Source organism: Rhinolophus ferrumequinum, chromosome 9 (assembly GCF_004115265.2).
Source record: "Rhinolophus ferrumequinum isolate MPI-CBG mRhiFer1 chromosome 9, mRhiFer1_v1.p, whole genome shotgun sequence".
Classification (NCBI taxonomy): domain Eukaryota; kingdom Metazoa; phylum Chordata; class Mammalia; order Chiroptera; family Rhinolophidae; genus Rhinolophus; species Rhinolophus ferrumequinum.
Genome location: NC_046292.1, coordinates 21,792,219 through 21,812,677, shown reverse-complemented (window position 1 = coordinate 21,812,677; position 20,459 = coordinate 21,792,219). Strand labels below are relative to the sequence as shown.

General features: G+C 56.0%; 2 protein-coding genes across 18 annotated transcripts in view; one reads left to right on the top strand and one right to left on the bottom strand.

Moving 5' to 3' along the window:
• Positions 1 to 11,080: 11,080 nt before the first annotated feature.
• Positions 11,081 to 14,474, bottom strand: LOC117027050 (collagen alpha-1(I) chain-like). The gene is made up of 3 exons (XM_033114481.1): positions 14,187 to 14,474; positions 12,439 to 12,810; positions 11,081 to 11,647 (listed from the first exon to the last, which is right to left on the bottom strand). The coding sequence occupies exons 1-3, from the start codon at positions 14,472 to 14,474 to the stop codon at positions 11,081 to 11,083; spliced, it is 1,227 nt and encodes a 408-aa protein (XP_032970372.1).
• Positions 11,481 to 20,459, top strand: part of ADGRB2 (adhesion G protein-coupled receptor B2) — a 36,099-nt gene continuing 27,120 nt past the window's right edge. For 7 of the 17 annotated variants that reach the window (XM_033115158.1, XM_033115161.1, XM_033115162.1 and 4 more), the window contains exon 1: positions 18,501 to 19,296. In XM_033115158.1, coding sequence (XP_032971049.1) covers positions 18,501 to 19,296 — 796 coding nt within the window. Of the gene's footprint in view, positions 11,662 to 14,667; positions 14,690 to 18,485; positions 19,297 to 20,459 lie in introns of those variants that run through there. The other 10 variants (XM_033115157.1, XM_033115165.1, XM_033115155.1 and 7 more) reach the window with 2 other exon arrangements.

Sequence of the window (20,459 nt, the reverse complement as noted above, 5' to 3'; positions counted from 1 at the left end):
CCCATCCCAGGCTTTTTGCCTTTCTGTCTCTCTGGAAAGAGTCTGGCAAAGGTGCTGGAGCCAGCTCATACCAGCTGATTGTTAAATGTTTAGGAACTTTGCCAGCCAGTTGACTTCACCTTGGTAGTTTAAATTGGCCATCATGGGAGGATTTACACCCTGGAAATTGGCAAATGCTACAAATCAAGGCTACCCCTCCCCACTCCTTACCAGAGCCAGTTGTTGAGTACATGCTGAAACCATTGAACTGTAATGAAAGAGCCCCAGAGAGTCTGGTCATGTTAGGGCTGAAAGGTCCTGCTTAGATGTTGTCCCTCCATATTTTAACACTAGGGGAGAAACTGAAGCTCAGAGGCCACCTAGGAAATCTGTGTGACCCTCCAGACTCTCAGCCCAGACTCCACTGCTTCCCAATATTAAGAACAGTGGAGGGGAATGCAGAGTGACTTGAGGATTCAGCCTCAAGCTAGAGGAAGGAAGCATTAAAAGTGGACAGGTTGACTCTGATGACCAAGACAGGGGCAGAAGGAGCCCAGGGGACCATAGGAGGTCACGTGGAAAGGGGCTCCTGTCAACAACCTAGCCTGTTTCCCTGGCTCTCTCCCAGGCAGCAGGGTAGTCTGGCAAGTAAGGAGAAGCTGTGGGCCTAGGCAGGATGGGGAGGCGGGCAGTTAGTACCAGGACCCGTCTGGGGATGCCATTTGAGTCACATGGTCCCCATCCCCCACTCTCCATCCTACTGTGTCGGTTCCCAGGGTTCCATTCTCTCTAATCCCTATCTTTACCCAGATCTCTCCTGTTTTCTGGTCACTATCCCTGGATGTCCTGAAGGCACCTCAATGCAGCATGTCCAAAATAGAAATCATCGACTTCCCACAAGTCTTTCCCCATCTGAGTAAATGGCACACTCCCCCCCAGGGCCTTTGCACTTGTGATTTCCCCTATTTGGACAGCTCTTCCTCCAAATATCCCTTACCCCCTTCAGGTCTCAGCTCAGATGTCACTTTCTCAGAGACATCTTCTCTGATCACTTTACCTAAAATAACCTCCTGTTCTCCACTCTCGCTCCTGTCCCCTTACCCTTTATCGTCCTTTGTACGTATTAACACTAACATTTCATATGTTTATGCATCTGTGTGTGCCTCCCCTTCCCACTTGAAGGTAAACCCCACATAAACACAGCAGTTATGTGGGCAGGTTCTAGAAGTTCCATGGGGTCCCAGGTTGTACCCGTTTCACTCAGAGTACCAGACATTTTTAGTAAGTTCCCAGTATTTGTTGAATAAATGAATGAATGAATGGATGAATGGGCCTCTAACCAGTCCCCTTCTCTAATCCTGATTCCTCAAATCCACCCTCCAATTGCCCCAGTTGTCTTTCCTTAAACAAACTGACCGTGATTCTTTCCTCTCCAAAAACTTCACAGATCTGTTTCTTTCAGAATAAAATCTACCTCTGGTTTAGCTTACAAGGTTTTCATTGACGTATTTCCATCCTAACCTCCAGCTTCACATGTCCTCCCCAAATATCACCACACACACACACACACACACACACACAAGTATGTGTACATACATGCATGTGTGTACACGCAGGCACAGAGTCATGCACAGAGCCTGGATATACTATTTCTGCTTCTGTATGGTGCTCCCTCAGCTCTTAGGTGGTCCTCTGCATTCTCTGACTCATTTATTTCTTTCCTTCATGCAGTCAATAAGTGTTTTTGGGTGCCAAGCCCATTGCGGAGCCTTATTGGGAGAAGTTAGCCCCTACCCCTTCTCAAAATGCTCCCGAGATGACAGCGAAAGAGGAGCTGAAATCATCATTCCATCCTTAGTTCCTCTTTTATTGTTCTCTGGGCATCCTGACATCACCATCCTGTGCCCAGCCAGGCTCCTGGGGGTCCCCATGAGGAGGCAGCTCCTGACTCTTGCCTGTCTATGGCTATGGGAGGCACATTATGGGAATGACTGGGAACAACTGGATTTGGGGTGCTGCCCCTCCCACCCGCTACTCCAAAATGTCTGGGAAATAGGATGCAGAGTGAACTTCCTCTAGGTCCCCAGGGCCCAGCGTAGAAGGGACATCGAGTAACTCAGGATGTCCCTTTTCACTGAGACTTCTGAGCCTCAGCCCACTTCACCTCAAAAGGTCTAAAACTTAGGGAGGGGTGTGGGTGTTCAAGTGAGATACACGTGAAATTGCCTGTGTCTCTGGATTAGTGTGTGTGTGTGTGTGTGTGTGTGTGTGTGTGCGCATTCCTAGGTGTGCATCAGTGGGCCCTCTGACCCCGGTGTCAAGGGCCTGTTACACACTCCTGTGTGTGTTCCCTGTGCTTGGGCACGTGCCCAGGTATGTCTGCGTTAGGGCTTGTGTGTGTATGTGCTTGTTAGGAGACAGCATCACCTTGGACCTGTTGGGCCTTCCTGTACTTCAGCTGAGTCTCCAATGCAGCCACAGGACCATGAAGACTCACAGCCACGCAGGCACATTGTCCAAGCCAGATGAACCGCCCCCACACCCTCAGCAGAAGGAGAATGTGAAACAGCACCCCTCTCTGGTTTAAGGCCCATCCTCTCTGGCCATTGCCTGAGAGCCCTTGGAGTGCCTGCGGGTTGGGGAGCCCAGCTGCTCCAGGAGGGGTGGGATGTGCCCAGGGTTGGCAGCAGCCCTGGGTCCCTGTGAGGAGAGGCCATTCACTCAGCCCCCTGTGGGTCCCCAGAGATGACCAGCCATAAAGGTGCTGAAGGTGCTAACACACAGCAGGAGGTGGCTGGGGGGGCGGGGCGCCAGCCTGCTTCGTCTTCCTGCACCCTGCGCTCCTGTGCACTATGCCCCTACCGAATGCTCACACACACCCATCCCAACAGGTGCACACTCGCACAGACACACTGACACTTGCAGGCGCAAACACTTGCAGAGACACACAATGACACAGACATCCAAGCAAACAAATGCATGGACACACTTGCAGACCCACGCAGGGCTGGGAACCCGGACCCACAAAGACACAGACACGCTTGTGCAGACTCGTTCCTACAAATACACTCCCACACAGATTCACAGATGCAAACGCCCGTCCATATATATGCAAAGACACACAGACACGCCCTCGCACCCCTGCACTCATTCACTCAGTGACACAGTCAGTGAGCACCCAAATGCACTGACACACTTGCAAATACACGCAGGGCCTGGAACACAATACACAAAGACAAGACACGTTTCTACAGACTCGTCCTAAAAATACAGCATGCAGATGTGAACTCGTGTCCACAAGTGTGCACAAACACGCCCATACTCTTTTGTGGACATTCACACAGTGACAGACCCCGAACATTCGGCTCACTGACACCCGCGCTCACAGCCCAGCAAGGGCCTCACAGAGGCACAGTCACAAAACACAGTCACCCAGACACTCGCCACACATGCAGGCGTGCATTAGCAGACACGCCAGCGCCAGCGCTATGCACAGGATCACACGACACAGAGGTGCTTGGGCCACAGCTGCCTTTGAAATTCAAATCCGTACTCCCTTCCGTGTTTCTGCAGCCCAGTGGCCCAGCATCCCCGCCCACCACTGGTGGCTCAGGGGACCTGTTACAGCCAACTGCCCAGAGCAGAAATTAAAATTCATTTCAGGAGAGACCTGCTTAGGACCCAGTGGCCTCGGTGTCAGGACCTTTGGTGAGATGGGAGGGGTGTGGTGCACTGTAGGAGAAGGAACCGAGGCTCCTGCTATGTGACCCTGACCTGGTGGCTGTCAGTCTCTGTGTTCCCTCAGGAGGGCCCCTCCCCTCCAAGGTAGGCACAGAGCTGGCTCTGGGCACAGAGCTATACTCCCCGCTGGCTGGGAGTATAGATGATGGCCAAGATCTCAGCATGGAGAAAGGGTTGGGGGCTGCCTGGAAAACACTAGTTCAAAAAGTCCCCAAAGACAAGAATCACAATGTCACATGTACAGCTCTGCCGACAGACACAACACACAAATCCACAACCCTCATCTAAGTTTATATAAACCACCCAGGACCACAACCACCCACAGACACACACCAGATAGTATCATGCACACACCCCAAACTTGAAGGCCTGCCAACACCCCCAAGCACACATAGGGATACACATCGTAGGCTAGCACAGATACATAGCAAACACTGACACACAGAGACACAGTCACACACAGGCCTGCAAATGCCATACACCTTGACTCATACCTCACCCAAAGGCGCAGACAGACACAGGCCTGAAAACGCTTTCCCCTACACACACACACACACACACACACACACACACACACACACCACAGCATACACTGAATACAAAGAAACACCACATACTCTGGTTGCACACAAACTCCAACAACAGGCAAACACTGCCCTGTCAACACACCCGACATTCACCAAACGCTGAGCAAGGACACAAATACGAGTCACACACGTATGCATTCTACACCACACATATACACACCCAGAAAAATAAATGCGTGAAAATGGCACACACTTTGTATATAAAGACACACACGCACTCAGAGCATAGATTCCCCAGAGCCAGGCCCAGGCTTCTGACGTACAAGGCCAGGCAGATACACACAAAACCTGCGCACAGGCACACCATACACACACACAGACTCTCCCCCCACACATTGACGCACACAACCACCCACACCTGTACCCAAGCTCAGCCCCACTCACTCCCACTCTGAATGCAGAACACTGGCTCAGCGATGCACCCCAGGACCTCTCCCTTCTAACTACACCATTTAGGAGCCTTCTCTTGCCGCCCCCTGCCTCATCCACAGGACTTGCCCCCAAGCATGGGACTGCCAGAGGTTAGAGTTGTGCCAGGTTGGCAGTGAGCTAGAGGTGCAGCCCCCTCCCCCAGCATGATTGCCTTACTGCCAGCATGAGGGCGAGTGTGTTCAGGCAAGAGGGCTGACCGCCTGGGGTGTGTCGGCATGCAGTGGTGTGAGTGACGAGTGTGGTTGGGCCTGTCAGGGACGTGTGTAGGTGTCAGTGGTCCTAGTGTGAGGTCCTTCCCAACACCCTCGGCAACTCTGGTTGCCTCCCCCAAATCCGGTATCCAGCCCCAGCCTCTCTTTGCAGGGGCCAGGCCCTGGGAGGCAGACACCCTCAAATTTCTCACCCTGAGGGACTGGGTCTTCTCTGAAAGATCAGCTCTATCCTGAAATAAGTTTTTCCCCACAATTGGTGTTTGGTCTGTCCTCTGGGGGTAGCAAAGAGGACGAAGATGAGGCAGGATGAAGGCAGGGTCTCACTGAATGAGGGGAGGCAGGGCTCTATCTCTGCCCCTCTCTAAGTGCAGTTTGCTCATCTGTGAAATGGGGGTGACCAGACCAATTTAAGTGGTTGTTCCGAGGGCTGTGACAATAAGTTAAAAGCAGCTGACACAGTGTCAGGCCCACAGAGAGTCTCAAGAGAGGATGAGCTGGTCCCTCTAGGCCTCTAGGTCACCCCCACCCTGCCTGCTATGCTCATCATGTGTCCTGCTTGGTACAAGCCCAGTTCAGCAGGATCCAGGTGGCACAGCACCCAGGTGAGAGAACCTGAAGCATCCTAGATGGTGGCAATACATTGGCCCCCCACTGCTGGTGTGCCCCAGGCCTGCCAAGTGTCCCAGGCCCTTTCTGAGGGATTCCTATTCCCCGTCTACCAGGCAGGAAGCTGGGAGCAGCTCTTCTCAGGTACCCCTGCATATCCACCAGCCTGGGGTGTGGATACAGGGCATGGTGCTGTCATTTCTGGGTGCTGAGAGTGGTGGCCAGCGTTCCTTGCTCTGCAGGCCTGCAGCAGGAGAATGTGGAGTTAGACCTAAGGAAGAATTTTACCAAGGGGAGTGCCTGGGCTGCCCCCTGTCAACCCGGAGGGGTTGTGTCTGACCTCAGCCTCAAGCAGGAGCTGATAGGACTGACAGATAAGCCAGATAGGTCCTCATTGGACCGAAAAATGGAGGGTGGTTGCATCTTGGGGTTGTATGCGTGTGGTTATTTATATACCTGTGTATCCCAGTGAAGAGTACACATCTGTGGAGCAGTGACTGTAAGTGTGTGCATATAGGTTTATCTGTACATGTATCCATATGCATGTGTGTGTGTGTGTTTACATACACAAGGAAGGCAGGAAAGGAAGAGGGGCTTCCAAATAGGAAAGGAGGTGCCACAGAGAAGCGGGTACAGATTCAGTTTCTGTGCAGGGATCACATGTGCCTACTGTCCAGGTCACGCCGTGGCTCCCGCGGCTCCCTTCACTGCAATGATCTCAGCAGATAACATCTGCGCGTAGGCCTCTCACCCTGGGAGGGGGAGGGATGCTGGGAAGGGCTCAGAGGCCCATTGTGAGTCATCCCCAGGTCCTCAGAACCTGGACAACCCACAGCCCTAAGTCTGACAGGGGCCCACACTCATGCAGGTGACACCTCCCTGGGTCTGGCTCTGTGTGAGGTACGGCATCTTTATCATCTCCTGTGACTCAGTCAGCTCTGTTAGGTGAGGATCCTTATCTCCATTTTACAGAAGAGAAAACCGAGGCTTAGAGAGCATAAGTGACCTGTCCAAGGTCACACAACCAGTGAGGGACAGAGGCAGAAGTCCAGATCTGTGTGATCGCAGGGACAGAACTCTTTCGGCTTCATCACACGGTAACTGTAAAACACTGTTTATTGGACAAACATCAATCAGGGATCACAGATTGGAAGCTTCATGAGGGCAGGGTTTTTGCTTATCCTTTCACCATTCATTCACTCAACAAATATTTATTGGGTACCTGCCACATACTTGTCACAATGCTTTGTGCCAGAGGATCCAACTGTTAATGAATGGACAAGGTCCCTGTCTTTACAGAACTCATAGTCCAGTGGGGGAAACAGATGCCATGTGTGTAAATAGATAACATATTTTCAAAGTAATGAGTGTAGGAAGGAAATACAATGCCATGGAATGGAATGACTTGGGGAGTGGGGCATTGGTAGGGCTGCCTTACAAGTGTAATCAGGGGAGGCCTCCTAGAGGAGGTGATGTTGGAACTGAGACTTTTCTGATGAGAAGGAATCAGGCATGGGAAGTGCTCAGGGAAGAAGGGCTTGGAGTTTTCTAAGAACAGCAAGGAGACCTGTGTTATCCAAGCATAGTGTGGGGTGGGGTAAGGGTGGGGTAGAGGAGATGGCTCTGGAGAGGCTGGTAAGGGTAGTGGGAAGCCATTGGAGGGCTTAAGAAGAGGTGCCCTGATATATATGTTAAAAAGATGGCCTAGTGGGCTCCAGGAGAATGAATTGGGGTGGTGAGAAAGAAGTAGGAGCCCAGAGATTAAATAAGGGAGAGTCCAGGCACCAGATGACGGTGGCTTGGACTCTGGTATTGGCAGTGGGAACATGAAGAATGAATAGATTTGGGATATTTTGGGAGATAGAAGCAATGGGATTTACCATGGCCTGGATCCCAGTGCCTAGAACACAGTATTAATAAATAACCAATAAATATTTTTGAATGAATGCGTGAAGGCACCTTTTTGGTGTCAGGCTGTTGTGTACACCCTCCAGTATAAGACATGTGTGTGAAGATCACGCAGGACTCTAAAGGTCTTCTGCACCCTCTGCCCTAGGGGACAGAGTCCCCAGAGGGCCCAGAATGCAGGCACTGCCCAGAATGTTGCATACAAACCAGGCACTGACCTTCTGGGAAGATTTGGCTGGGGAGCAAGTAATCCTCCTTTCTCTCCCTGATCTATAGCACCAAGAAAATGACAAACACCCAGCTTGGGTTGCACCAGGCACCTAAGCCATTTGGCATCTGCAGCAGGAATGATGGAAGCTGGATATGCAGGACTTCCCACCGGCAGAGAGGCCCAGTCCATCTTTTCCAAATACCCCTCCAGCATCCATGACATCCAGAGCAATGAGGGTTGGTCATAAGAGCTGTGGGGCAGATGGTGGTAGAAGACCATCCCGTGGATTTCGGTGTCTTTGGGGACGTGTTAAGAGCTCCTGAGAGGTACCTGGAGTGGGGATGGGAGACTGAGCTTTGGATGGCCGTGGGTACCTGGTTAAGTGGCAAGAGAGGGTGGGATCTGAGGGAGGGATGTTTCTAAGTCCCACTGGCTAGAAGGAAACCTGCCCAGGCTCTGGGCCAAATAAATCATTGGGAAGGGAAGAACATTTTCTCATCTGTTTAAAGGGCAACGAAGCATAGCAGAGGCTGGCCTAGCGTGAGGCAGGGCGGAGGCCAGGGTTTAGGCTCCCCTCCACCCACGATCCTCCCCTGAGCTGCCCCACTGGGAGTTGTGCTGCCTCCAGACTGGGCCAGTGGTGGTTGTTACTGCTAACAAAACTATGAATTAATTGGTAATAAAAATAATTTTAAAAGGCCCCTTTCAGAGGCATAGCTCTTGCTAATCCATATCTTTTATCTTACTGGAGTCATCACTTACACCCAGGTGAGACCATTTACACCATTTCACAGATAAGGAAACAGAGGCTCAGAAAGCTGAGGGGACTTTCTCAAGGTCACCTAGAATGACAGAATAAGAGCAGCAGGGTAGAGAGCCTGACCTCTAGTTGCCCTTGTGTGATTGGTCCCATCAGAGATTCCAGAGGAGTCACTGTCCTTTGCCCAGTCTGGGGGGAAAGGGGCCGGCAGGGGATGTCCCTCCACTCTGCCCAGCCCTTTGTGCTCACGCTCTGGCTGGTGACCCTTCCCTGGCCCAGTCTCTGCTCCAGGCTCCCTGGAGGCCCTTCCTGGGGCTAAGTCTTGCTCTTTCCACCCCGCTTGGGCTGAGAAGTCATTTTTCTTCAACCAGCTGGATTTGAATATGGAAACGATTTGTAATTACTCTGAGCCCTCCTGGGCAGCATTATCACCAAGTGAGTCTGGAAGGGCAGGGGCACCCGGGAAAGGAGGTGGGGAAGCCCTGATGCAGGGAGGCACCTTGGAGAGAGCCTTCCAGAGGTTTGCCTTAATCTAACCTGCTTCTACTCAACCCTTGGGAGGTCCTGCGTTCTCCACGCCGTTCCCAGAGTCCTCCATCTTGCTGGTCTCCTCACTCTGCCCCCCTGAGCCCCCGGTATGGGGTCCCATCTCTGTCAGTCCTTCACTCTGTCTGACAACCTTGCTTTCCTAGGGCATACATTTCTGTGGCTGAAAGAATGGGGTCAAGAAGTCAGAGGGCTACCAAGGAACAGAGAAACAGACAAAACGCTGCTGTTTCTCTGGAGCCAGCCCCTCCCATTACCCCCACACCCAGCTGGATCCTGAGGGGAAGGAGAGGGCCTTAGGGATCCAGCTGCATCACATCTGCAAGAGACATGCCTGAGTTTCTCTGGGCTCTGGGTCTCTAGTATGCTAATATCATGAATATTCATAAAGAAGAAGGCAGCTCCCTGAAGGAGTGGAAGGCGCTGAAGCTCTGGAGGACAGGGTCCTGGAAGCTGCTGAGCGCCAGTCCTCATACCCTTATGGGTACCCCATGTCCCCATCATTCTCTCCACTTTTGCCCACCTCCTTGAGCCTCAACCCCAGTAACCCCATGGTCCCTCACCATGCCTAAGTGAGGAGGCAGGGATCCCCACTGCCCTTGGGGTAGCTCTCAACACACCATGCAGACGGCAAGGCTGCCTGGTTTGACTTTCGCAGCAGGGGCTGAGCCTCCACACCCAAGGACACAGGGGAGGTGTTGGAGGGTCACCAGAAGAACACGGGGGCCAGTGCTAGGCCCAAGGCACAGGCCTCCTTGGGCTCCCACTGGGAAAGGAAAGGTGCCAGCCCTCCCTGCCTCATACAGACTCATAAATTCCCTTAAGGTGACGGGTGAGATTCCTTCATCGCCCCGTATTACCTCCTTCCATTAAAGTCGATAATCTCTCACAATCACTCACAACAAATGTCATGGAGACTGCTGGAAGGGGGGAGGGACAGAGGGAAGGAAAAAGGGGCTTTTCTCTCTGCCTCTCCCTGGCACTGCCCTGGGGAGAGGTGGAGTTCTCTCATCCTGCCCCAGTCTCCAAGATGACAGAACTTAAGGGGCTTTAGTGGAGAAGTGGGGTTGGGACTGAGTGGACTGGGGACTTCTTCCTCCCCAGGTTTGGCCCTTTCCTGGCTGGAAAACCTTCAAAAAGTAGGGTTCCGGAAATCCTCTCCTCTCTGCAAAGCTGTCCCCCCACCACGGGCTCCTCCTCTGACCAGAGCCATCTGATTAACCTACTTGTCTTTGGCCGAAGTGCTGTGTCCCTGGTCCGCCCATCTTCTGATGGCAACGTGCCCAGGCCACAAACTGCCCGACCAGGGCTCTGAGCCACGGGCATCTCCCTGGGTACCACCTTTATCATGTGGACTCTGGCCCAACTCAATTGTCCCTGGGCACAGTGCCAGGATGGGAGATGGGCGGGTCTATATATTTCTGCTGCTTCTACACAGGCAGATGTAACATGGGGGCGCCCCTGGCACAGGGAAAGGCACTTGTGGGAACAGACAGGCACTCTGGAAAACATGGAACACACTGTACACGTGTAGCATCCCGGTGCCTAGGGACATGCAACATTGCAGAGTTTACACCAGAGTATGCACCAAACATATCACACTGCAGTGTACATATGTGGCTCCTATATACAAATGACCCACAGCACTCAGCACATATGTGGCACTTGTAAGCTTGCATGCAAATAGCATCCCTACCCACAGGATCCAGTAAGCACATGTTAACACACTGTGCATATGTGTAGCAGTTGCATGCACAGAGCCAGACAACATTGCAGTGAACACAAAAGGCACCTGTATGCATAAGCATATGCAAAGTTCAGCGCACAGGAGTGGCACCCGCATGCACAGAGATATGCAATTTGCAATGCACAAGGTGGGGGGCAAATGCTTCAGTCCCCAGGGCCCCTGAGACCCTGGCCACAGGAGATGGCTTCTGGCCTAGGGTATCGCTGGAGGGGCGTCGCGGATCGCCTCATCCTGCGGTCCAGGAGACCGCGGGCGGGGCGGGGGCTTACCCGGGGCTTCTCCCGCGCCGGCGCCTGGGGCCCAGGGCAGGGAGGGGAGGGTGCGCTTGGCTTGGCTGGCGCAGCTCCCGCTTTAACAGGAGGCGGCGCGCGTCGCCCCCGCCCTCCGCCCCTTCTCCCGCGGCTCCTCGCGCCCGGCCCGGCGCGCGCCCCCTCCCGGGCCCGGCCCGCGCAGGCGCCGCGTCCCGCCTCGGCCGTCACTCGGCCCGGTGCGCGCTGCGGGCAGCGGCCGGAGCGGCCGGAGGAACCCGGTTTGGCGGCGGCGGCGGCTCTCAGAGACCCAGGAGGATGCGGCGCCGGGTTTTAGAGCCTGGGGCTGCGGCCGCCGCCCGCGAATAGGAGGCGGTGCACGACGCGGGTGGTGATCCAGGCGGGGGAGCCGGGAGCGAGGGGTGGGGGTGGGGGGGCGGCGCGGCGAGGAGGCGGCGGCAGGAGCCCGCGCCCGGCCGGGTGCCCGCCCGCCCGCCCGCCCGGTGCTGCTCCGCGACGCCTTTTCTGCACCCACCGCTCGGCGGAGCGGGAGCCTCGGCCCTCCGCGCGGCTGCCGCGAGCTGCCCCGCGCTCGGCCAGGCCCCCGCCTAGGGATGGCAAACTTGCGCCCCGTGGTCGCCTCCGCCAGCGCCGGCCCCCGCTCCTGCTGCTGACGGCGCCCAGGTGAGTGCTCGGCCCCAAACCCTCATCCAGCCCCGCACCGAGCTCTCCCTGCATGGTTTTGAGTTTCCGCACCAGCCCGGACTCGGGGCGCTCGCCTAGCCCATCTCTGCTGAATTCTCCCCCGCATGAATTGACTTCGTTCGGCACCTACCCATTCTTATCTTTTTGGGAACTTCCAAGCCTGGGGCCGAGGCCCCTTTATCCCTGGTGAGTCCCTTTTCTGTCCCCCTCCCCCTTACCCATCTCTGCTAAAGCGCCCCCAGCCCCTGCCCAGTCCTGACCCAGACCTTACCCCCATCTCTGTCTCGAGCCTCTCCCTATCTCAGCTTGGATCCGGGCCGTGCGGCCCCCACCTTCATTAAAGCCCCTCTCTCCAACCTGCAGCTCGACTGTGTCGCCCCCTTTAATCACCTCTTCTCGTCTGGATGCCAGACCCTGCTCCTCGCCTCCACTTTATCTCTGCCCGGAGTCCTTCCTGTCCCCGTCCATGTCTGCCCATAGTTACTGCCTTTCCCCGCGCCGATACCCGGACCATGCTACCCGTCTTATTTCTATCGCTATTGCCCCCTCCCCCATATCTGTCCGGAGTCCCGCTATCCCTTGCCAATCTCTGCTTCAAGTCTCCTCCCCCTCAGCCGGGACTTGGGGCCGTGTCCCCCCTGTCTGCTCGGAGCCCCCACCTCTCTAGCTGGGATCTCGACTGGCCCCGCATCCCTGGCTCTCGTGTCCATCTTTGTCCAGAGTCTATCTGTCCAACCCCCATCCCTCTCCTCCCACCCCCAGGACGTAGAGCCAGGCACCAAACGCACTCTCCCGCAGCCCCGGGGGCTGGCATGATGGGCAGGGGAGGGGGTTATAGGCTGTGAAGTTGGCGGCCACTCCCGCAGTCGGCTTGGTCCGAGGGAAGTCCTCCGCGCCGCGGCGGGTGCAGAGCAGGCGAAGGGTCTGGTACTGGCGGGGGGAGGGGCTCCCGGGCGTGAGATACTGCCCGCCTGCCCGCCTTCCCAGCTGCCGGCCGGGCCCCTGGGCGTCCTCTGGCGCCCCCTGCCCTCCGCCCTGTACCCGCCGCCCCTTTCCTTTCCGTGGGCAACCCCAGGTTTCCGCAGCCGGAGCAGCAGCGGTGGCTGCGGGACTAGCACTGGGAAGTCCCTGGGGAGAGGAGGTTGGTTGGCGAGGTCGAGTGCCCCCACGTGCTAGCCCTACCAGAACAGCCTTGGTGGTCAGACCATATGGGGGGGGGGAGAATGGGGGTGATGGGGTGGAGGGAAGGGCTCATCCTAGCAGCAATTCTGGAACTCTTTGAGCCATCAGGCACAGACCAGCAGGACTGGCCCCTGGATTTGAGATGGTCTGATTTGGCTTGTTTGGGCTTGGGCAGGTATTCTCAGGGAGCCTCTGTCTACCCCAAGGCAGTCCCCACTAGGTGGGGGTGAGGGTGGAGGTGGGCTCTGTTTGGCTTGGGCATAGGGTAGGTGGTAGGGAGTCCACCTGGCCCTGGGACAGAGCAGGTATCTGGGGAAGTGGTGAGGGTCAGTGTGGACTCTGTACAGGGTCTGGTGGTGGTGGAAGCCTGAGGGAAGGTCTTCCCTGGATCAAGATTAACAGAGATTTTCCCCTTTTCTTCCCTTGTCTGCCTTCTCTTCTCCTTCCCTCCCCCATCACTCTTTAGAAAGGAATAGGTCTAGCTTGGGGTGTGTGTGTGTGTGGTAGGCATTTCTATAACCCAAAGTGAGGTCCCAGCTGGTCTCTGTCTTCTGCCCCCCCCCCCCCCCCCCAGATAAAGGAGCTGAGTAAGTAGTTAGGAACTCAGCTTTTGGTCAGATGACCTGGGTTCAAAAGTTGTGTGACCCGGGTGAACTACGTAACCTTTCTGAGCCTCAGTTGGCCCTCTATAAAATGGGTCAATAATAACGGCCACAAATATTTGCTGGGAGAATGAAATTAGATTGTATATAGAGTGTCTGGCACCTAATAATGCTCAACAATGATAGGTGTGTTGGGCTGTTTGTCTTCAAGGCCAAGGTCAGGCCCCTATCTATTCACAATCCCAGAGGAGAAATGCAGAGCAGGTTCTAGTGACTTCACTACAACCCCTAGGATAATAAAGCCAGAAAATACTCAGCCCCCCCAGAGTGAGTCCAGGGAGCCTGTGACTGTTAGTTTCCCCCCTACCCTCGGCATCCCACTGGACTGCTCTGGGATCAGTTCTACTCAGAGGGGCACCAGTAAAAGCCAGACCAAGGTCTCTGAGGTCCTGGTTCAGGTGTAGAGGCTGGGAGGTGGGGTAAGTACAGAGAAGAAGCCCAAGTCAAAGTCCCCAAAGGTAGGCTGCCTGTTAGGGGGCCCACGTGGGAAATCAGTCACAGAGGAGCATATGGGGCACTGAGGCACCTCTTCCTCCCCCAGGAGGTCAGCCGCCATCAGGTCTTTCCAGGGCAGTTACTGCTCCAGATCTCCAGATCAGAGTTAGGGGGCCACCTGGCCTAAGGGCCCCAAGAGTTTGAAAAACCTGGTTTTGGCGTGACTGGCTTGGTGAAAGGCGAGAGGGGACTGGGAACCATGAGGCCGTTCTGGGCTGGCAGTCCTCTGGGCAGTGTGGTGTCCTGGGTCCCACCAGGGAGTGGCAGCCTCCCAGCCTCCCTCTTGCCCTGGCAGCCCTGACATTGGGGAACAAAAGCTTTCCGTTCCTGTAGCAACGGCGGCTCCAGCTGCTGCAAAGTTCCGGGGAGGCGGGCCGAGGGCGGCTGAGTCACCGCCCCCTCCCCCGCTGCCCGCGCGGCACCGCCCGGGGGGTCTGGGGGGCCGCCCCTCATCCCCCTCCTTATGGTGTTCTGGAGGCTCCCGGAGCCCCACTTCCGGGACAGAGACACCCTCTCTGCCAGTCCGAGAGAGAGAGGGGCCGCCCTGGGGAGATCACCTCCTTCCCCCGGTCCTGCCCACCAGCTCCAGAGGCTGGACCAAGGCTGTGCACCCTCCTGGGTGCCAGAAGTCCGGGAACGGGGACCTTGAGGACCCCAATCCGCAGCAGGTGCGTGGGCAGGGGACCCTGAAGCCCCAACTAGGGGTCCTCGCCCGCAGGTTGGCCTTAGCTGGGCCCCGCAGCAAGCTCCGGGGAGATGGAGGGTGAGTGACGGCCAGGCGAATTGGAGCTGCCAGGTGGATAAACGCGACGGATGTGCGCACCGCCGCACCCCCTCCCCCACTTGCCGCCCCTCCCCCGCCCGCGGCCGGGGCTCCCGGCTCCCCACCGCGCAGCACCCCTGCTCCGGGCCGGGCGGCGGATAGGGGTCAATCCTGGGGATCCCTGGAGACCCAGCCCTTGCCTTGAGTTGCCACCCCACCGCCTCCCACCCCATAGTCTTGTCCTGGCCCTTCCAGCCAATGCGAAACCCTCCGATTCCCCCTTTGGTTCAGAAGGGAAGCCAGAAGCTGGGCAGACCTGTGGGGTCTGGGAGGAAGGGGGCCTGAGTGTGCTTGGGCAGAGAGTGAGATTCCCAGGTTTGCTGGGAGGAAGCAGGTATGCAGTGAAGGTAGGGAGAGGAGAGGGAGGTAGTGGTCCCTGAGACTGAGATTACCCTCTCCAGCAACTCACCCATCTCAGCCCAGTGAGGTCCCGAGGGAAGTGGCCTTTTGATTATCCTCTCCATTAACCTCCTAACCCAGGAAGTTCTTCCGCAGAGCCGACCTCCGTGTCTCTCCTCTAGCTATTGTGCACGGTAGGTTTGTGGGCTTACTGGGCTTGGAGGTGGCAAAGCCACTCTTGTGGTTCAACCCAAAGAGTCTTCCCAGAGGCAGTGGTTGACCTCAGCAGGAAAGAAGGGAGAGTTTGTGCGTTTCTGGTAAGAGGAAGGGGAGGAGGGAGAGGGAACTTGTGAGCCCTCTCCCTGTGCCAGGAACTAACTGGGAAGCTGAATGAGGAGGAGGCAATCCTGAGGGCAGGGATCACGGTCTCCCATCCAGAGTGGGAAACTGAGGCTCAGAGAGGTCAATCATGGCTAATAACCACTTAGGCTGCCTGAGAGGCAAAGATCCTTCTAGGTCTCTTCCCAGGGGAGGCTCTCTCTGACCTAGCTTGGAATTGGGCTCCTTGCCTTATTTTGTGGGTGGGGAGTGATACAAAGAGGGGCCCCTAAAAGGTCTATGTCACAGCAGGAACAGTGAGGGTTACACCCAGGGTGAAATTCAAGAATTGGTGTGAAGCGGGTAGCTGAAGGAGACTGAGTAGAGGAGGGGCTTGGGCAGGTTTTAGAGGTGGCTCAATTCTGGAGAAGCCAGGCTGTGGCTCCGAAGGATGTGGACCTAGTGCTTCTTGATGGGTCAGGACTCTGAAGTAGGGGACAATGGAGGCCCAGAAGGTGGGGAGTCTGAGCTCCCAGCTTCAGGGACACAAAGGAAAGAGCAGCAGGTCAGATCCTGCCTGACACTTAGCTGTCATATGCTGAGCCTGAGAGAACCAAATACCTGTGTGTGTTCAGAGAGTACATTTGCATCTCTGCCTATGTAAACAAGCATCTGGCTCTTTATACCTTTGTACACGTGAGTGTGCACAATCCTGTGTGCCTGTGAGTTTATACATCAGCGGTCCACACTCATCTCTGTGCATGTGTATGTGTTCACACGCAGAATGCCTGTGATCGCCTGTCTAAACATGCGTTTGTGCATACATGCTTGTGTGTGCATGCCTGCAGGACACAGGGATGTTCAAGCCCACATGTGTCGGTGTCTGTGTGGGGAGATTCCCCGCCTGCTCTAAGTGGGGGAGGCGAGGCCAGTTTATAATGAGCTCCCACCTCCCCTCCACTGAGCCCCAGCCATGGCCTGAATTTTGCAGCCTGCTTAAAAATAATTGGGGGCAGCGAGGGGATTGGATGTCACTCATCATCAGCCGCTGCCTTTGCTGGCGCAGCAGCGGGCTGGGCAGGATGAACAGTTTGGGATGGGCGTGATGTGGGGCGGGGAAGGCCGGGAGCCCTTTTGCAGCTCTGGGGGGACAGCGGAGGCACAGCCTGTTCTGGCATCTGCTGAATAAACTCCAGGTGGGTCTTTGGAGGAGGGTGGGGTGGCTCCTCCCCAGTAAGTGGGGCTGTCTTGAACTTGCTTCCCTCTATTTCTCTCTCATCCCCGTGTGGTTGGAGAGGGGCAAGTGCTTGTTTGTGGTGAGGCCTTGAGCCTGGCTCAGAGTTGCAGCATGTGGTAGCTGGGGCAGTGAGGAGCTCTGTGGATGCTGCACAGGGATGGGAATTCTGGGGTTTTAATTCCTGTGCTGCCCCCCCCCCCCCGCCCCACCTCTGGCCACTCTTTAGACTTCTGAACAGCCAAGAGAAATCTGTCCTTGCGAACAGCTTTGTCTTGGGAAAATCTAGCCATATCTGTGCATTTTCCTATGTTTGTAATTCAGTACCCAGAGCTAATGGCTTGTCCATTGGTCCTGAAGCCTGAGCAAGGAAGGGGATGGAGCAAGAGGCTATTGGTGGATGAGAGAGAAACTTGCTCTGGGGCCTCAGATCCTGGACTCCATCCATTCCCAGCTCAGCCACTCTTGTGTGATCTTGAGCAGGTTGCCTCCCCTCTCCGAGCCTCATCTTTTTTCCTCTAATGTGGAACAACCAGGCTCTAGGGGCCCATCCAGTTCTGTGAGCTATGCTGTGGGCATGGAGGAGGGAGGCAGTGTGGATGGCTTTGGGGGCAGGGCTGGAGATGGGGCTGAGCCAGCCCAGGCACCAGGCTCCGTTTTCTGGACAGCGGAGGTTCTCTCCTGGCAGGTGGAAGGGCACCTGTAGGTGCCCCGCCAAGCAGCCCTTGTCCACTTTGGCCTAACTGCCCTGTGTGTCTGTTAGGGTTGGGCTTGGGCCTTGTTGCCCTTCCACACCTAGAGGACATTCACACCTGCTGGGCGCTCAGCTTAGGGCAGCATTTTGAGGGGAAGGTGGAAATCAGTGAACTCTGGTCCTTCACTCTTAGGTGATTGAATACTTATGAGGTGCATGAACCAGCCCTGGGGAGATAGCAAGCGACAGAGGTCATGACTGCTGGGGTGGACTTTCAGGCCAGGGCTATGGGAGCTCACAGCAGGGAGATGGCATGGTGGCCTCACTGGGGGTAGCAGGCTCTGAGCCAGGTCTTGGATGGTCACCCCATGGTGGGTGGGGAAGAGGGGTTTGAGGAGAATTACTGCACCCACTTTGCAGATGCCTTTCCCACTTGTTTCCACTAGGAAATCCACGACAGCGATACTCTTGACGTTCATACTTGCGATGCTCTCCCATGGGCATGGCTCAGGTTGTGTGCAGTCCCTGGCACACTGGCGCTAATGCCTCCCCTTTCTCTCCCACTCAGTAAAGCAAGTGAGTGAGAATGACATTGTTCTGGGAATAACCTTGAATCGCTCGGAGTTATAAAAAAGCAAATCGTTGTCAAACATCGCTGCTTTGACAATTACTGTTGGATTACGCATGACACGCCTCATAGCTGATCACGACACACTGCGACTGAGATCAACGGTTCTGGAGAATACAAGTTGGGTGGTGGGGATGGGACTGGATCTGAATGTCAAGCTGAGATGCTTGTGGTTGACGGGACTATAGCATAATAGTAACAACAAAAACAACAACAACAACGAATTAAGGGCTTGTAAGATTCCAGGCACTCTCCCAACTGCTTTCATTCTACAGGTAAGGAAACTGAGACTCAGAGAGGTCAAGTCCCTTGTCTAAGATCACACAGGAGGTCTTAACCATGAGGCCCACTACCTGCAGCTAGCCACAGGAGGTTCAGAGCCCATGCTGGCTGTGCCTGGGACCACTGACCACTGTCTCTCTCCACAGGGCAAGGGACATAGGATGACCCCAGCCTGTCCCCTCTTACTATCTGTGATTCTGTCCCTGCACCTGGCCACCGCCTTCGATCCTGACCCCAGTGCCTGCTCCGCCCTGGCCTCGGGCGTACTCTACGGGGCCTTCTCACTGCAGGACCTCTTTCCTACCATCGCCTCAGGCTGCTCCTGGACCCTGGAGAACCCTGACCCCACTAAGTACTCCCTCTACCTGCGCTTCAACCGCCAGGAGGAAGTGTGTGCCCACTTTGCCCCCCGCCTGCTGCCTCTGGACCACTACCTGGTCAACTTTACCTGTCTGCGGCCTAGCCTGGAGGAAGCAGTGGCCCAGGTGGAGTCGGAGGTGGGGCGGCCAGAGGAGGAGGAGGCAGCAGCAGGGTTGGAGCTGTGCGGCGGCTCCGGCCCCTTCACCTTCCTGCACTTCGACAAGAACTTCGTGCAGCTGTGCCTGTCAGCTGAGCCCTCGGAGGCTCGGCGCCTGCTGGCGCCCGCGGCCCTGGCCTTCCGCTTTGTCGAGGTCTTGCTCATCAACAACAACAACTCCAGCCAGTTCACCTGTGGTGTGCTCTGCCGCTGGAGTGAGGAGTGTGGCCGCGCTGCCGGCAGGGCCTGTGGCTTTGCCCAGCCGGGCTGCAGCTGCCCCGGTGAGGCGGGGACCAGTCCTGCCACCACCACGCCTCCAGGTCCCCCTGCTGCCCACACTCTGTCCAATGCCCTGGTGCCTGGGGGCCCAGCCCCACCTGCTGAGGCTGATTTGCACTCGGGGAGCAGCAATGACCTGTTCACAACTGAGATGAGATATGGTGAGTCTGAGCAGCACCCAAGTGGGGTGCGTGTGTCCCGGGGCCTGAGGGTGCCTGCTGGTGCCCATCTTGGCAGATCCCGGGGCCGTTCATATAGTCATTCACTCATGTCATCAATGTCCAGCCTTGTCCAGATGTTGGGGTCAGCAAAATGGATTGCGGTCAGGCCTCCCTCTTGAAGAGTTTGCAGTTTAGGTGGATGAATGGGGGCACTGATGAGACAACACAGCATGATAAACTCAGGGAGGGGTTCCCCTAATGGGCCAGTCAGGGAAGGCTTCCTGAAGGAAGTGATACAGGAGCAGAGATCTGAAGGACAAGTGGAAGTGAGCCAAGCCCAAGGAGTGATGAGGGCTTTCCAGGCAGAGGGAGCAGAGTGTACAAAGGCCCAAAGCTGGGAGTGACCGTGGCAGGCCCTGGCACTGCAAATTGACAAGTTTGCCTGGAGGCTGGAGGAGGCAGGGAGCAGGGACGTGTTGCTGCCACATGGGTCACTGATTTTTGGCAGTGGCCCCAGGGTCAAGGCAAAGGGAGGAGCAGAAGAATGTGCCTGGGTGAAGAGATTTGAGGCTGCCTTGGAGGGCTGGGCTGGCTCAGCTCCCAGGGTCCCTTGCCTCCCCCTTCTGGGCCCGTGTCTTCTGGGACCAAGGCTGCCAGCTGCTAGAGCTTCCTGCTGACTGGGCAAAAGCTCTGCGAGTCCTTGAGTCCTGCCTGCTCCTGCTCCCACCCCAGTTCCCTTCTGCCAGCCTGCCTTCATGCCACTTTGAGGCCCTAAACCCCTCAGCTGGATCCTGCGTGCCTGCTAAACAGTGCTGGGCCAGGGGCCGGCCAGGGGCCTGGCACAGAGTGGGGGGGGGGAGGCAGATCTGGGATCTGGGCCTCAGCTCTGGTACGAACAGGTAGCTCTCGCCCTTCTCCGGCCTCAGTTTCTCCCTTTGGGATAACAGGTGTTGGCTGAGCATCCTGAGGATGTCACGCAGGGATGAAAGTCAGAAGCGGCATCTAGAGCCGACTGAGAGAGGATTACAAGGAGGCAGAGGCTTCCGGGGTGGGGGACTGCTAGGGGTCTTGGAGTATGTTCTGTCCCCATCCCTGCTTTGGAGACCAGAACCCTGGAGTTGGGCACTGCCTTTGGCTGTTACCTTGAGTGGACTCCCCACCTT